Raw genomic sequence first — 18,689 nt, forward strand, 5'->3', positions numbered from 1 at the left:
AATTATTTCGCTTTCACTATCACATCCTATAATTCCTAGCCGCAAAGCTGCTAATTGAGCTAAAAAGCTGCATCATATATTTACTCGCCTGTTGTTTTAACTCTAACTGGATCGCCCTCTCTCCCAGTAAAATAATATAGCAAAAGATTTTAAATGGACGTTCAAGAAACATGGGGAATATTCGTTTAAAAAAGAAGCACTTTTGGTGATTGATGAGATGGCAGCTAAATGTGTGGGAATTTGCACTTTTTGGTTGCTTTCGGCATTATCCCGGGCTTGTGATTTATTGCGGAAAAAATGAGAACCATTTATATTATATATCAGGGATTCGCGAAGGCATCATTAAGAAAAAGAAGCAATTCTAATACAATCATAAGCTTTTGATCCAACTTGAATGCCATCTACTTTCCTGTATGAATTCGAAAAAGGCATGTCAAAATGAGGGGCACAATGACCCAGATGAGATAAACAGATTCTCTGGGAACTTCATCCTCTGAACCTCTGAGACTCGATGAGAATAAACGATGCTTGTATGAGTGTATGAACCAGCTTATGATCTCAGGACGTGGCTCCTGAAGTCCCCCCCCCCCCCCCCTCCTTGCTTGCTCGTATTTATTTAGAATTTGACAACTAGCATCAATCTATTTTAGGTTGGCTCTTCATGTGACGTGACATTCTCACACCTCCCAACACTTTCTTTGATGCTCGCCAGACCAGAAACTGATACCCTTCCTGTTTTTCTTTCTTGGGTCCCACAAATGTATATCTCACTTTCACTCTTTTGCTGCATCCAGCAATTGCTCATTTATTATCTTCCTTGCTATTCAAAGTACTCGAACCTATAGATATTGGTAGAAAGATTAATACTCAAAATCATAATTAAATTGTGATCAGAATCAGATTAATTATAGATAAAATATTTTATTAAATCAATTAAAATACTGATTTAACGGTTGAGCGAATTTTAATAGTACTGCGCCCTCCTGAATTTAAAACATAAATTTTGACAAGACTCTAATTTGATAATAATTTTTTATCAGGTTTTTAGTTGTAATCTTCTTTAATATTTACTCGGCGATGACATATCTTCAGTACCCATCGTCTTCCACATTCGTGCCAAAGTTCGTGTGCTTTTAAAGTTTAAAGCCCATTTCTCGGCTCACAACGTATAGAAACCCCAAAAAACAAACCGAATTGAGCATTCTTACTTCTTTTTCTATCGAGTTTTCTTGACCACTTCTACTGCCCCTGTTCCGCATCCTGGAATCTGCTCGCTTTTCAGGCACAGACACCTTCTCAGTTCTCACACAGTCACATGTCCGCGCAAGTGACCCAGCTACAGCAAGCCTACACAACACCCACGGGTCACGAATCGGTCGGACCCGTTATTGCGGTTCTTGCGGTCATCACCGTTCTGGGAGTCATGGCCGGGATGATCGGCAGGCTCTGTTCGGGTCGTCGGGTCCTTGGCCATGCCCGCTACGACTTCGAGAGCTGGTTCGAGACCAAATGCTCCTCCTGCATCGACGGCGGGATTGCCCCTCCTCCGCCGCCGCCCGGGCAAAGAGATGCCGTTGGAGACGGTGGCTCGCCGGAGATCAAAGAAGAACAAGGAGTAGGAGGAGAAAACTCGGGGCAGAGCTCGCCGTCCACGGTAATTAGTTAATCTTTTTAGCGAAGGAAATAGTAATTATATAACATCATTCATTAACAAGGGAATGAATGCCTGGCATTGTCAAGGTTACTTTTGAGTTCATTTCCGTTCACACATTGTGTTGTGGAGCAACTGGAAAAGCTTGTCTTGAACACGATTACTCCATCAGATACTTTATCTTGTACTGAAATATCTGCATCTCATCACTTGCATTGCATCTCTGTCAGAATTGTGGATCTCCATTTTTTTGTGTTTCTGACAATTTTGACAGACTTAGTTTCATAGTTTAAAAACGAGACGTAAGTGAAAGTCATGCTATCAGATGTCTGGGGGGAAAAAGAGATGGCTCCATGGAGTTTACAAGGAAATTTTCAGAATGTTGGATGAAGGAAACAAAATCAACAGCTTTTACTTTAGATTTGGATATTATTTTCCCTGTTTTGAATTCTGGGTGCAAATAATTCAAGCCAAAAATATGTCGTCTCACCAATATCTGTATTTAATTCGTACTAAAGGCCATTCTGTAGTAAAAGTTCCCTCAAATAATTTATTTTTGAAACATCAAAATAAGAAATTTTTCTCCAACCCTATTTTATTTTGGATTTCCAATTAAAATACACCAACTGATTCCATTAGTTAAAATAAAAAATTAGACCTTAACAAATTATACTGAATAGAAGTATAGGGGGACATTAAACTAATGCTACATTCATTGTACAATAGTCCATAATGTTTGTTACAAATTCCTCAATGTTACACGGGATTCAATAATTTGCACATTCTATTTTGATTCACTGTTGGGGATGTATACTTGTCCATCCGAGCTTTCAATTTGGTTTGTTGGGATCATTTTTATTTTGTTATGTTTTTTCCTGATAGAATTAGTTATTTAGATGGGCTTCCTATTTCTAATTCTATATTGAACTGGATCTCCTGTTTCGAAACAGAAATACAAAACAACTAACAAGACCATGGAAACCAGGATATACTTGTTGAGGTTGTTGCAGATATTTCTTTTGAAGAGTGCATTAATAGGAAGAAAAGGCATCATTATATTGATACATTATACTACTCTATCCGTTCTAAATTATAAGATAATTTAAGAGAAATTTTATTATTCAAAATACAAGATAATTTAAAAAAAATAAATTTTTATTGATGACGTTTTTCTAATATTACATTGAAATAATATTGTAACGCAGTGATTACATATGTAGGAATACTTTTGAAAAATTATATTTTTATTTTAAAAAATAAATTTGTAAACTATTATTATTGGACTTTAGTATTATGCATAATCTTATATTAAATTATGTTATTGTTGGATTTTTGTAATGTGTTATGAGGTGTGGGTTGCTAATAGTGAAGGCATGCTTAAAGTGGCATAAAAAAGACAAAGAATGGTAAGGACGTGATGCCACTTTTGGCTGTTAATTGGCCTCTCACTTCTCAGAAATAAATACGCACTGCTATTCATCAACCTACAAACTGCAAACCCAACCAACCCTTTCTGGGTTGGTGGACTCCACTTGGTTTCACTACAATTCTATTTTCATGTCAGTTCTTTTTAATAAAGAAATAACTATTTTTGAAATAATATTATAAATACTAGGCTTATCATTGTCTGATTCTATAATATACATGCGCGTGTGAGAAAGAAACATAACAACAATAACGATAATCGTCATTATTCCATTAAACAGGATTGGTAATGTAGATTGCACAATTTCATTCGTGTCAATAATCAAGTCTTTTAATATACTACTATGTGCATCTCAAATTATAAAAAAAAGAAATTTATATTTAAAAATATAAACACTTTAATAAAAAATAATATTTAGCAATAATACTTTTTTAATTACTCAACTTATATATCTCTTTTTTCAATACTTTTTCACAAATAAAATAGTAAAATGAAGAGTATTTTCAAATTTCAAATTTTTATTTTAAAAAATAAAATGATAATATTTATTTAATTCATTTTGTTGATACTTTGATCAGGGAGAATGATAATAAACTCTCAAAAATAAAAATTAAATCCTCAACAATTTTTTTCTAAAATAAATTGTAAATGTAAGTTCGAACAGTTATAAATAAAAATTTAAATTTTAAATTAATTGTTATATTTAAAATTTAAATATTATATTTATAATTAAAAATTTGATATTTAAAATTGATTTTTTAAAAAAATTTGTCGGGACATTATTTTTCTCTTTGAGACTTAACTGTCCCTGAAGGCCTTAACCATCATTCTCCCTGCATTTATCCCATGACATTGGTAAAAAAAAGAAGAAGAAGATGGATATGGGAGTTAGAATAGGACAGACATGGCGTCTCAGCGTAGATGGTGGAGGTGAAAAATTGAAAGTGAAGAAAGCTCTTTCATAGGGACTAGAGCATTGCTGGTAATAAAGGATATGGAAACAATAAGACAGAGATTGAGTTAGATTAGGGGACATTGTAGGGAGGAGTTCGGATCTGAGAATAGGGAGGCTGAGAATTAAAAAACATATATTACAAAATTTTTATAATTTTAATGGAGTCAAAAATATATAACACTCATATAATATAAAAAAAATTTAAAAAAATTGGAGAGGCCATGGCCTTTGTTAGTCCCTCCTCCCTCTGCCACTGAGACATTGGGAGGACCTTTCTCCCAAATAATTTGACCTCAGGGTCCTTCTCCCAATTCTGCGTTAAATTATGCTCAAGGCTTCTATTTGCTGAGTAGAGAACCCTCTGTTAACGATGCATTCCAATTTCCAGGCTGGAATGCCACTGGCGAATGGCTTCTTTGGGCCGTGCATCTTCCTTCGTTATGGGCCCATAAATGCCCATTCTTGTGTTTCTTATACCGGTAAAACCAAACTTCATTTCCTCGGCCTGAGAGTATGTTTTATTTTTGCCTGCATATTATTTCACCCGTTAAAACATCCAACATTATACATGCTGGCAAAAAATATCCAACCTGATACACATTGCATTATGCATATGAGCCAAATAAAACATGTAACACAATGCTAAAGACAAAATTGAACAACCAAACAACCTATAATCATACCATCTATTCTTCCGTTTTTAATTATAATATAAACTATCATATATTTTTTTTATTTCTATTTATAAGTAAAATTATAAATTTCAAGTATTTATCATGTTTTTTTTTCAAAAATTATCTGCCATGAAATCATTTTTTTTACTGTACAAATTAATTTCATTAATTACAAGAATAACTTAAATTATGGTTGGTTCAAGGGGAGGGAAGAAGAGGGGTGGAGAAGGGATTGTTTTTATTATCTTGTTTGATTTTATTGAAAGGGAGGATAAGGATTTTTAATGATCATTTGTTTGGTTTAAAAGGAAGAGGGAATAATGATTAATTTACTATTATATTTACATACACACATATTAGTTGCTATTTTGTCTAATGCCATTGTTTTTTTTTCTTTTTTTTTTTTTGCCTGGGCATTAACTTGACCTCCTCTAACCTCAATGGATTTATTCCTAAGGTTAAGATCTAATTTTATCTCTATGCTTATTTTTTAGAAGTATTGAACACTTTATAGTTTATACTCTTAAGTAGGACAACTTTATCCTTAAATTATTTTCTTTCGAGGAGCAAAAACCCTCTTCGTTAATAAACTGCTAACTCTGTCAGTATATACTAACATGATATATCCATGGGGGCTCACACGACAAATAAGACTCTAATTATATCCTTTGGTACTAATTACCCCTAAATTATTTTTTTCAGGAGCGTTGGACACCTTAAAGTCTTTTTTAGAAGCATTGAGCACCTTAAATCTTATTAACATAAAATTTAATAAATATTGCCAAAATATTATATATTTTCATATTTAATAATTTAAATATTATTATTTATAAATATTTATTCAAAATTTATAAATTAATTTTTAAATATTAATAGTTTAAACTAGCATTTTATAAATTTATAGATGACTTTTTATTTTTTATATATTAATTTTCGATCTCCTTTTCAAGAAATGCTCAAATCATTATACTTTTCATGCGTGTTAGAACTTACTTATATTTTTAATATTGATTAAATTTTTTAATTTTTTTTAGTCAATTAATAATTTTTTCTAAAATATTACGCTCCCAAAATTTAATACAATATATACATTACAGTGTTAAAAGTAAAATCAAAAGTATGACAATCAGGATCAACAAAATGACAATAAAAATATTATTTGAAAGATATCGCTTATTTTATTAATGTGCTATAAAAAGTTACTTAATAAGAAAAAATGAAAATATGAGGAAAAAAAATTCTTTCGTTAATTTGGAGGTTCATTCTCTTCATTTTTTAATACAAAATTACAAAATATTAAAAATATTAAATTGGGTGGGGTAGTGTTTTAAATAATAACATTTAAATTATTAAATATTACAATACTTAATATTTTAATAATATTCATTAAATTTTAATTTAATAAGACTTCAAGATAACCAGCATTTCTAGAAAAAGAGTTAAAAGGCAAACTAGCACCAAAAAATATAATCAAAGTCTTACATATCATTGTGTATGGGTCCAAACACTTGTCACATCAGCATATAACGGCAAAGTTAATGGTTCCTTAATAGAGGGATTTTTTTGCTCATTGAAAAAATAACTCAGGGTAAAATTATCCTACTTAAGAATATAGAGTGCTTAATACTCTTAAAAAATAAATATAAAAATAAAATTAAACCTTAATCCTGTCCCTGAAATCATGACCCACCTATACACTTTTGGCTAGAGGCATGAAGTCTAATCCTCATTAGCAAATTCCAACCCTCCTTCTAATTAACCCACTTTATGCCCTTCTCCACTCTTGCAACAAGGCGAGTAACAGAATCCCAATGCAGTGGAAGAATCATGATCTCTTCAAACTCCCCAGAGAAAGCTTGACGGTTAGGACGAGACGATGCTGGGACTCTCAGGCTTCAATGATAATAAGCAAACAGAGTCGAGCATTATTTTATTTTCTTTACCTACACGTATTTGTGAAATATAATAAAATAGAGAGGGGCAAATTAGTCAATATATTTGGCTTCTCTCAAAAAACCCTGTAATGATCGCCCTCCTCTGTCCTCTCCCCCTTTTTAAAATTTCAGATATATTCTCTCAAATTTATTATAAGATACTTCTACATAAAAAAAATAGTTAAATTATTATTTTATTTAAAATAGAATAAAAATTTTTTAATTTTATTTTTATTTAAAGAAAAAAATTTTAATTTTATATTACTTTTTGTTGTTAATAAGTTTAAATATAGGTATATAAAAAAAATATATCATTTGTATTAAAAAAATGTAAGACATTTTAATCGAATCTCATCTTAATAAAGAAATTAATATTTATCTTTAAACTAATACTATCTTTTTATATTTACCCTTATATAATAAGATGTTTTACACTAAAATAAATATAAAATAATTATTAAAAAATGCTATAATTATATTTTTAATACTAAAAAACTCTTACGCTTTTAAATATTTGACCCCTTGCAAAAAGAATTATACTTTTTAACTGAGGGAGTGATTAAGACCTCACAATGTGTCTTATTTTAAGGGTCAAAATCTTATAATAAAGAAGGAGAGAGAAATTTTTTTTTTTTTGGTAAAACAAGAAGGAGAGAATAATTATTATACTTAAGAAATATTTTTAAAGCTATATGAATTAATTATTTTTTCTGAAACGGGGAATACAATGTGATACTCCACCACATACTCACTCTTGTGACAAAATAAGACCCTCCTTATCCAAGACTCATTCAAGGGACACAACGCCTTAAAACCTGCAATGTGATTGATTGCATATTTATTACAAATCCCACAGAATGGACTTAATTTCCAAAAGTACCCTTTGATTATCTTTTCGTCTTTCCAGTTCCAGCTATAAACCATAGCCCGCCCAACCCCACAATGCATGCGCGCACACGCAAAGTCGAGTTGCTTGTGTTGCAGGTTTTTTTAATGTTCATTCCCATGGCTCAAAAGATTTTCAGTTGTTAGGTTCTATTCATTTATTGTCGTTGATGTACCGAGGATTATACTCAATTCCTCCGGCTCAAATTGTAAACAACTGTTAATTTTAATTCATTCGTATGTCAGTAAAATTTTGATTATATTCTTATTCTCATACAAATATATTTCTCTAGCTTTATTTATAGAGTAGAAAACGTATAATATTTATTTGATCTTATTATATATAGATAGAATATTTAATTTGATTATATTTATAAGACATCTCAATAATTATTGTTTCTATCTTTATTCTTTTATCCCTATTAAATATTAATGATGTTATTAAATATTTGAGTATTTTTTTTAAAGTATGTATATTAAAAATGGGTAAAATTAAAAATTTATTAAATTTTTAAACAGAATTAATAATATTTAATGTTTTTACTGGTTTTAGTGAAATCGTTTGAAGAAACTTGTAAATAAAATCAAATAAGTATCATAATTTTCTTTTTTTTACCCTAAACAGCAACCATCAGTGATGAATTAAATTAAAAGGTGAGTATAAAGATGACCAATAGAGTGAGAAAGAGGTGATAAACTCCATGTTACACAAGAAATATGCTAATAAATACGATGATAAAATGGAAAAAATAATTTCTAAAAATGCTAATAAATCCCTCCATCCCATTTAAAATAAAATTTTAGATAAAATCACAAAGATCAGTAAAACTCATTAATAGCCCGTTTGATTTATGAAATCATTGGGAATGTAATGGTTGGGAATTGAGTGTAAAGTAATGGAGATTTCAAGAATTTGCTTGGTATGGTATTTAAAAATGAGAATCAGATTTAATATTGTTATTTTATTAAATTAAATTAACCAACAATAATGAGACAAAACTACCCAACCAAAAAAAAAAAAAAGTCCTCCATCTTTTCCATCACCCACAGGGTCCCTTTGTCCAGTAAGAACAATTACCAAAAAAAGGTGGGTTGAAGTCTAAATTTTTTTATACTCATTTTTAAGAGTGCTAGATACTTTACATTTTTAAATGGAGCAAATTTTTCTTGAAGCCTTTTTGGTCAAAAAATTTCCTTTTGCTAACTAATCGTCAACTCCCCAATTATCTGATAAACATGGCAACTTGTAAGGCCCTGGCTTTTGTGATGTCCCACCTTCTATAGCTGCTTTCACCTCCTTCTCTGCTGTTTCAATTTGTCATTGACTAAAAAAAGAATACTAAAAAAAGAATATCATAATTTGCTAGTTGAAGATTCATTATACCAGTACTCATGGGAACTCCTAACCACGAACACAAGAACACTAACAAGGAAGCATGAAACATTGAAACCGTGCATCAATGTATTCTCTGGGGAAAAAACAATTTCACCCCAAATTGTAGAGATTGTCAGATTGGAGTATCGTGACACATTTTGTCTCCATTTCATTTCCCTCTTCTTTATAGCTCAATACTTACCCATTAACTATAAGCACGACGCTTTTCTTTTGCTTGCTTCTCCATTGTCACTACCTTTATTTTTGGTCCCAAGTCTGTAACTTTCCCAAAATTTCACTCGAAAATAAAAAATTAGAGGAGTTTAAAGATACCTTAAAGCTGAATGTGGGGAAGGCAAATCAATAATGCCAATTGACTTCTGTTGAAATTAAGGTGACAGATTTTGAGGTTGAGCCTAAGGCTGTGGTAATGGTTTCTATGTCGTAAGTTTTTTGTAATACACAGGAATTCCATGGTTTGATCTCTCTCATTGTCGGAGAAAGCCCAATGTGATGGTTGCCGACATCAAAGGAGGAGAAGATAGAACAATAAACGCTTCATCTTGCCTCTGCCCACCACCACCCCTTATTTGAGCAAACTAATCCTTTATTCCGACCACCTTCTGATCTTGCATCCTAACACTACATCTCCACCATTGGATAAAAACAGTAAACCCGTCGAAAACCAACCTAGGTATCCATAGTCAATAGTGTAGTTGGAGGTCCAAGGTAAGAAAGAGTCAACAACGGTGCAACCACAAGCTGCCCTATCATCAAATAACAGAGGAGTTAATGACAAGTTAATAAAAAGACATTTTTAAACCTCAAAAAAATACTTTAGGAGGAAATTTACCTCATTTAAGAATATAGGGATTAAACCTTAAAAAAAATCCTTCCACTTCCATTGCAATATGACCAGCCTTCAAACCTAAAGACCCCTTCTTTATTGACCAATTCTAACGGAAGCAAGATGATGGAGGAAGAAGAATGACAGCAACGGCAGGTTCGTTTCACCTACAATCTCCTTCACTTCCATTTTATGATCCTTCCAATCACTGGATATAGGAAGATGTTGATGATGCTTACGGCTATGATACCCACTATGGAGATCTTCATTGATGGGGAGGGTAAGGGCACAAAGTTGAATCTGCAACACCCATGATGATGGAGCTCAATGGCACCCACTATGGACGAAGCTCGACGAAGTTATTGGAGAAGAAAAAGAAGGCTGACAATGTTGTCGGTGAAGCTGAAGACTAGTGAGGTTGTCGCGAAACGAGGGCGACGGAGATAGAAGAACGCTTTCTGATTCTTTCAATGGTAACATTGTCTTTTCCCGTCCAGCTATGTAATCAAGATGCTGCCATTTGAGAGAATCAGTATTGCATAATGAAATCCTTTTCACATTACAAGTCCAACTAAACAATAGGAATAAGCAAAATGCATCCGGATTACAAATAATTTTGATGTATGTAATCAAATCAAATGGTCCATAAATAATTTTATATCCTTGTTTTTTCAAAATAATTTTTTTGTTAAAAAAAATATAAGACTTTTTAACTGAATCTTATCTCTTAATAAAATATTTATTAGTTTTTTAATTAACATTATCTTTTCATATTCACCTCTATATTTAATAAAGTATTTCAATTTTAAAAAAATATAAGAAAAAAATTAATCTTTTAGTTCTTCAACTTTTAATTCATTTGTAACTTAATTTCTCAATCATGATTCACTACGTTTCAGTCTTTCAACTTTTAATTCACATATAACTCAATTCTTATTTTTTAATTTTTTTAAAGAATTATCGTTGTCAAAAAAGAGGAATAAAACAAATACTCATATCTTACTCTAAAATATCTTTCTCTTGTTCTTTGACATGAAATCTAAGTTAACATAAGAAAAGAAAACTAACAAAAGTTGAGAGATTGAGTTATAAATAAGTCAAAAGCTTAAGAATTGAGTTATAGCAAGTAATAATTGAGAGATTAAATTACAAGTGAGTTGAAAATTGAATGACTAAAATATTAAGTTTTCCTAAATATAAAGTGATTTATTTAACAATGGCACTTTTGAAAAAAAAGTATATTAATTATACTTTGAACTACTAAGAATACTTACATTTTTTGAATATTTAATCCATTAAAAAATGCCTTATATTTTTAAATGGGAGATTATAAATTTTCAAAAATGTCATTCATTTAATACTCTATTTATAAAAGTATTTTAAGAAGAGATAATATTAAAAATGTATTATTAACAAGACTTTATTTTTATGTAAATGTCTCATATTTTGGGATATTAAATCTTCTTTAAAATGTTTTATAATTTAAGACAGAATGAATATATTATATTTTGGATCAAAGTTATTAGTTAGGAAAAAACATGTTGCAATTTGGATCAAAGGAGGTGTTTTTTATAACGACGAGTAATAAAAATTATTGTAAATTTTATAATGCATATTTATGATGATCAGCATTAGGACATGCAGTATTTATGTTGTTTGGAAGGTTCAACACCATGAGATAGACGGCAAAGACGATGATACAAATGTGATTAGCATTGGTTTGATACCTACAACAAAATAAAAAATAGTGTAATTTAATAAATGAATTATCATGCCTCCCTTGACGATCAGGGAGGCGAACGATTCTTCCTAGGCCTTCATCAAATTAACTAGCATGTTTCCTTTCCCTTTTTGTCTTCTTTGATTCTGTTGATATTTCCTTTAGCTTTTTCTTCCATTCCTAATAACTATGTTCTTTCTTGCGTGGACCATAGTTAAGTTTCTGGTCAAAAAGGAAAAAAAAAATCATAATTATTATAGATTGAAATTGATAAATTAAGTAGTATAAATATAAACTTTAATCTTGAAACATAGTTGAGGTGTTTAAAATTAATATATAAACTTATTTAAAATGTTTACGTTTAAGCATGCTTTCAAATCAGGCTAGACTCTAGATAAGTATAGGATTGAACCTTAAAAAAAAGTTTTATATAGATTTTAAATTAAATTTAAGCCTTTGATTTATCACACAAACTTAGGCTTATCTATCAAAAGTCTAACTGGATTTAACTTATTTTCACCCTTATTTTGAGAGGTTAACATACATAATAAGGAGAATCTCATTTAGGCTATGCTTGGGGCCCAAAACATTCTGGAATTATTCTGCAAGCTTAAGGGTCTTTTTTGCAAATATGTTGTAGGGAGAAATGATACATTTGCCCTCAGTGAGGAAAGGCAACCAATATAAGTTTATTTTTATAACCATATATTTATGAATTTACAACTTTAAGTTCACATATTAACCAATAATTGTCAATCAAAAGTGAAATTTTTATTTAGAGTTAACATGTTCGTCTTAACCAACTAAATAAATTTATAACTTAAAGTTTAAATATTCACAAATATATGTTTATCTATTCACAAATCAAAATTTATAATTATAATTATATATATTTAAAATTAAGGTTCATTGTGACAATGAGTTTAAAATTTACAATTACATGTTTACCAATTCATACCTTTATATTCATATATTAATAAGTAATAAGTAATTGTCAATTGATAGTAAAATTTTTATTCAGAGTTGACAAGTTCATCTTGGTCAATTTAATAATTTACACCTTAACTTTTAAATATTCACAAGTATATATTCATTTACTCACAAGTCAAAATACATAATTTTTAACTTCATATATTCAGAACTAAAATTCATCATAGTAGCAAGTTCATATTTTTATAACTAAATATTCATAAATTCATATTCATAATTTAGATTTACATATTAATAAGTAATTATCCATTAATAGTGAACCAAAAATTCTTTCATTCCCATCAAGAGCAATTGTGTCTTTTTTTTTAAATATATTTGCAAAAAGAGCCCTTGAGTCCATGAAATAATTTCAAAATGCATCAGGTTATAACTGCAATTTTTTTTTTCTCTCGGGCATCCTAAATAAGATTCTCCCAACATAATAAATCTAATCTAACTTGACTAAAGTAAAACAAATTAAGGAGACCCACGTTAAAATTGAGGAAAATTATGGAGGCATGTATATTAATTTTTCTTAATTAAAAGTAACGTGGGAAACATGGTATGAAACTGACAACCATAGTTGGTTTTAAATTGGAAAGTGGCCATAGAATTAAGTAATTCATGGCCAGGAAGAACGGGACAAAATAGAAATGGCGGTTCATCGGAGAAATCAATGGGACGGGACGGCTCATTAGCAAATTAGGGATAAACGAGGCACCATCAAGTAAGGCCTTTGGTTTCTTGCGTTTCACATTCAAAAAAAACAAAATTTCACTTTTAAATGGTTGAAAATTATTTAAATAAAGTATTTTATAAAAAATGACATTTAAATAATAACTGAGAGTAAATTTAAAAAATGTAATAATTTAAAATTTTTAAAAAATAAATTTAAAAAATATTCTTTCGTCTCAAATTATAAAATACTTTTATATAAAATTTTATATATTAATAAATTTTATTAAATATATTTAACAATCTTATCTTTATAAAATAAAAATATGAATTTTATTAAATACTCATAATTTAATATATTAAAAAAATAATAAAAATTAATTATAAAAAAAGAAAGAATAACATTAAAATTGATGTATTTAATAAATTTTAATTTATTTTAAGTATTTTATATTTTGAAATAAAAAAATATTTTAAAAATTATTTTATAATTTAAAATAGAAGGAGTAAAATGTTATTTGACTGTAGAATCTCCGAGTTAATAAAATTGGAGGCGTTTTTGGAATTGGAAGGCTGAGTGACGCTGGCACTGCCATGTACATGTAGGAGGCCAATACACCAGTACAGTACAGTGAAGGGGGCGAGGCAAGTAGCCTTTGTTCATTTGCTTCTATTTATTTATATAATTTCAATTTCAATTTCATTTCAACTCTCCAGAGTCCAGAAGGTCTTTATTCTGAGAGCATAAGCGATCACAGACGCAGAGAGATGGGGAGGCCAAGGTGCTTCTTGGACATCAGCATAGGGGAAGAGTTGGAAGGGAGGATCGTGGTGGAGCTTTACAACGACGTCGTTCCCAAGACCGCCGAGAACTTCAGGGCTCTCTGCACCGGCGAGAAAGGCATCGCTCCTAACACTGGTCTACCGCTCCACTACAAGGTTCGCCGTCCTTTTCACTGTTACTTCACGAACATGAATGGACTCATTGCCTATTACTGTTTCAATGAGAGGGCTGTGTTTTCTTTTTTGAGACTGGGTAGGTGGTTGAAGACACTGTATGTTGTATGCATGACATGTTGGTTTTGCCGGTCCCTTTTGTAGTTTGGAAGGATGGCATTAATGTTTTTGCTTCAGGCGACGAAGTGCCTTTTTATTGCCATAATCTTGGAAAAGGGATTCTGTTAACTAATATCAATGATTCCTATTGTTCTCTCTCTTTTCGAAGGCCACTTTCTTGGGTATAATGCCATATATACTCTTTTTACCAGAGCAATGGCTACTTTTTTATCTTTTTATTTTCACTTTCTGTAATTACGTGATATTTGATGCCAATAAATAAAAATCCGATCAACAATCGGAGCTTTTGGTATGGGTATCCGGCGTGCTGAAGGAACACGGAGAAATGCTGATAAGAGATAATAATGTAGACTCTAGCCAGTGGGGCACAACTCTAAATTTGTTCGTTGTTAATCATGGCCAAAAGTTAAACAATCAGTGCATAGTCCATACCTATAACACATGATTGTAATATATAGCTTCAAATTATTGTAGCATTCTGATTTTTAGTGATGAACTGATGGTTTTCACTTCTTATAACATGCTGTGTGATCAGTATATGCTAGGATATGTGGGTACCTGATTCTATTCTTTTTACTGGTCTATTTGTTTTGGGGATCAATGGGTCAGCACAAAATTCTAAATCTTGCTTCTAGCATAATATGAGAGGAAAGATTAGATCCTTTCATCAATAGCTTCTTTATACACACACACACACACACACATGGAATTGAGAGAGACAGCATGCTATTTCATGATATGAATACCAAATCATCGTGCTTCGTTCTAAAAATGTTTTTCTGGCGTTAGGCCTTAAGTCAACCATAGAATTCAAAATACACTCTTATGAATATTCAGGGATGTTGCTTTCATCGGATTATAAGAAGCTTTATGATCCAAGGAGGAGATATATCTGCTGGAGATGGCACTGGTGGAGAGTCTATATATGGGATGAAGTTTGAAGATGAGAATTTTGAGTTGAAGCATGAAAGGAAAGGGATGTTATCAATGGCAAATTCTGGTCCTAACACTAATGGGTCTCAGTTTTTTATCACCACTACGCGAACTTCTCATCTTGATGGTAAGCATGTGGTATTTGGGAAGGTAATGAAGGGAATGGGAGTGGTCCGTTCAATGGAACATGTTACAACTGGCAAAGAAGATCTTCCCATTTTTGATGTTAAAATTGTGGACTGTGGAGAAATTCCTCAGGGAGCAGATGATGGAATATCTAACTTTTTCAAAGATGGGGATGCTCATCCTGATTGGCCAGCAGATCTTGATGAGAGCCCTAATGATCTCCATTGGTGGATGAATGCTGTTGATTCCATTAAAATTTTTGGTAATGAGTACTACAAGGTATTGGAGCATTATTATAGTCTCTTTCAAGTCTCACCTGCTTCACTTGATGCATCATTTCAGGCTGTGAAACTGAAAGGATGGAATCCTCATGTTCTGCATGCTAATGGTTGTTCTGTACTTATGATTGCATTCATCAATTTTTCCCCTGGCAGAAACAAGATTATAAAATGGCTTTAAGGAAGTATCGGAAGGGTTTACGCTACCTGGATATTTGCTGGGAGAAAGGAGTTGATGCTGGTATGTTAACTTTTGCCAGTACTTATTACTTGACTGTATGGTTAACATGACACAAATTCACTGTACCTCATTTGAATTTGATTCTCTGATGTTAATTCCCTTTCAGACAAGAGTTCAAGTTTGAGAAAAATAAAGTCTCAGATTTTTGCAAACTGCTCTGTAAGTTCAAAGCCGTTACATTGTACTGGGAGAAAATTTTATATACACTCTACCTATAACAACTGATTTCATTCTATCTTATGTTTCTTGTTCCCTTCTAGTAATTGCTCTTGGTATATTTGGCTTTTAGGCTTGTCAACTGAAGTTAGGGGATCTCGAAGGAGCATTATTAGATACAGAATTTGCAATGCGCGAAGCAGACAACAATGTCAAAGCTTTGTTTCGCCAAGGGCAGGTTGATATATCTATTAACGAACTTTATTGTCGCCATTTGCTGGTATTTAGATCTAAATATATGTATCCCACTTTGCAATCTGATAAACATGTTGCTTCCATCTTCCCAGGCATACATGGCGCTTCATGACATTGATGCTGCAGTTGAAAGCTTCAAAAAGGCACTAATCTTGGAGCCAAATGATGGTATGGGTTTTGTTCATTTTTCTAAATAAGTTGTACCGTATATTATTAATATTTATTTTTATTTATGAACAAATATGGATTTAAATGTATTCAAGTATTGAACTTTATGCATGATCTGGTAATTTTCAGCTGGAACCAAAAAGGAACTTGCTGCTGCCAGGAGGATGGTGAGTGTATCTGCAAGTTTTGGCAAAGCATTATACCATCAAATGCCTATTGGTGTATCTCACTGATTCTGTTTTCATGGCAGATTGCTGATAGACACAATCGGGAAAGAGATGCATGTAAAAAAATGTTCCAATAGCATTCTGGTATGTGCTAACTATTCAAGTTAACATGCGTACAATACAGATATACATTTTTGGTGATAGATCCTTTAAGTTAAAGGGTTTTAAAACTTGTGCATGCTTCCAATTTGTGTATCATTTGACAGATTCATCTTTCGTTGATGCATTTTTCTAACATTTGGCCTTCAGCTTAGCGTTTTCAGCAGAGGAAACAACCTGACCACCCAGCAAATACAGTATAAAATTGAGGTTTGAGTCCATTGTTGCAAATGAAGCTAGAAGGATTGGAGGAGAAAGTGGTTTTTTTTTTTCTTTTCTTTTCTTCATAATGATAGTAATAGCTTAACATTTTTTCCTTGTTTTCTTCCCCTTCTCACATAGAAGTCTTTAAAATGACTTTAAACAGTTTCCTGGTGATCCCACTGAATGAAAATGCATTAAAGCTTATGGAACCACTTGCAATGCTTTGTCTGATTCTAACATTTATTATTGGTGAATATGGATACTTTGGGTTATAAAATTCTTAATGTGCCTTTTAATAGTTGTGGAAGACTGGTGGCCATTATGGGCCCCTTAATGGCACTTCTACTACATTCATTACTGATAAAAAAAATTCATAAAACTATTCACTTCGTCGTATGAAATTATCGCAACTCTTTTCTTCAACAGGCAGGGCCGTAGGGGCATCAAGACTGATGTGAGAGTTTAAGATGTAGACTTATTTCTTTGGTATAATTCATGAAGCTGCCATCTAAATAATCTCCGTACGAGCAAGAGGATAACTTATTTTCGTTACAAGACACCTAGAAAGTAGAAACTACAAAAGTTAAAAATTTTAAGCAAAATCTGTTTGCAATAGAATAAGAGATATTCTGATTTTCATCTATTTCTTTTGATTTGCAATTATGTCAAGTATTTGGTGGGAGAGTTTTGTTGTTAATATGATCCTACTGACTTAATTGATGAATAATGAATAATTATATAAAAAAAACAAAAACTAGTTCAAGGGTTTATTTTGGCTAATGACTTCAATCTCTCAGGTCTATTTCATTTATAATTTTTTTTTTCAAACTACCCTGCATAAACTAATTTAATAATATTTCAACATAAATTAAAAGGGGCATTGTAGGAAAATAAGTACAAATTAACTTGACTAACTCTCCATTTGGGATGAAAAGAAACTTTTTTCAAGCTAACCTACATAAACTAATTTAATAATATTTCACCGTAAATTAAAAGGGGCATTGTAGGAAATGTGAACACCGTATTTTATTCGAATATTTTTTTAATTTAATAAAAATAATAATAAATAATCAAAAAATATATAAAAATATAAAAAAAATTAATCCTTTTTAAAATTATATTTTTAAGAAAATAATAATAATAATAATAATATCATCATCATCATCATCATCATCATCATCATCATCATCATCATCATCATCATCATCATCATCATCATCATCATCATCATCATCATCATCATCATCATCTAACAAAAAATCCTCTCTCCTTTTACCTTAGATAACCCTTCTCTTAAAAAAATTAATTTAAAAAAATACTTTAAATAAAATATCTTAATAATAGATTGAATAATAAAATAAAATAAAATAAAGAGGTAGCATCACGTGCATGCCAATTTGAACTGCCCAGCTTCAGCAACAAAAACACAGCAGACATGAAACAGACAAAAAGAAGGAAAACGAGAGAGAACAGTCAGCCACGCATGCACGAAGATAACGCCGGGAAAATGCACGAGCAGACGTAGAAAAAAGGAACTTTCAGCCATGCAGAGAAACCAGAACACGTAAACACACAGCCACAGCTACACAGAGAAAAATGCAGAAAAGAAACAGAGCCGAGACACGCCAGCTGATACACACAGAAAAGAGACACACGCACAGCACGCAAACAGCTCTCACATGCAAGCTTTATCTCCTTTAAAAAAGAGAGGAGCTGGGAAGGAAAACGGAGGAAGAGAAGAGAGGAGGAAAGCTGGAAGGAAACCGAGGAAGAGAAGAAAGGAGGAAGACTGGAGGAGGGAGAGACGAAGAACA

The 18,689-nt window shown here is 31.5% G+C and overlaps 2 protein-coding genes across 2 annotated transcripts; both read left to right on the forward strand.

Moving 5' to 3' along the window:
* Positions 1-1,200: 1,200 nt before the first annotated feature.
* Positions 1,201-2,138, forward strand: LOC129284869 (uncharacterized). The gene is made up of 2 exons (XM_054920364.1): positions 1,201-1,654; positions 1,926-2,138. Exons 1-2 carry the CDS (start codon positions 1,316-1,318, stop codon positions 1,929-1,931), a joined length of 345 nt encoding a protein of 114 aa, XP_054776339.1. The 5' UTR covers positions 1,201-1,315; the 3' UTR covers positions 1,932-2,138.
* An 11,701-nt stretch (positions 2,139-13,839) lies between these two features.
* Positions 13,840-17,039, forward strand: LOC129285085 (peptidyl-prolyl cis-trans isomerase CYP40-like). Its single transcript, XM_054920631.1, has 9 exons — positions 13,840-14,050; positions 15,026-15,526; positions 15,682-15,766; positions 15,873-15,925; positions 16,056-16,160; positions 16,270-16,345; positions 16,475-16,512; positions 16,596-16,656; positions 16,822-17,039. Exons 1-8 carry the CDS (start codon positions 13,880-13,882, stop codon positions 16,647-16,649), a joined length of 1,083 nt encoding a protein of 360 aa, XP_054776606.1. The 5' UTR covers positions 13,840-13,879; the 3' UTR covers positions 16,650-16,656; positions 16,822-17,039.
* The last annotated feature ends 1,650 nt before the right edge of the window (positions 17,040-18,689 follow it).

The sequence above is a fragment of the Prosopis cineraria genome, unplaced genomic scaffold (assembly GCF_029017545.1).
Source record: "Prosopis cineraria cultivar Desert tree isolate PC_DT_omini unplaced genomic scaffold, ASM2901754v1 PC11, whole genome shotgun sequence".
Lineage (NCBI taxonomy): Eukaryota > Viridiplantae > Streptophyta > Magnoliopsida > Fabales > Fabaceae > Prosopis > Prosopis cineraria.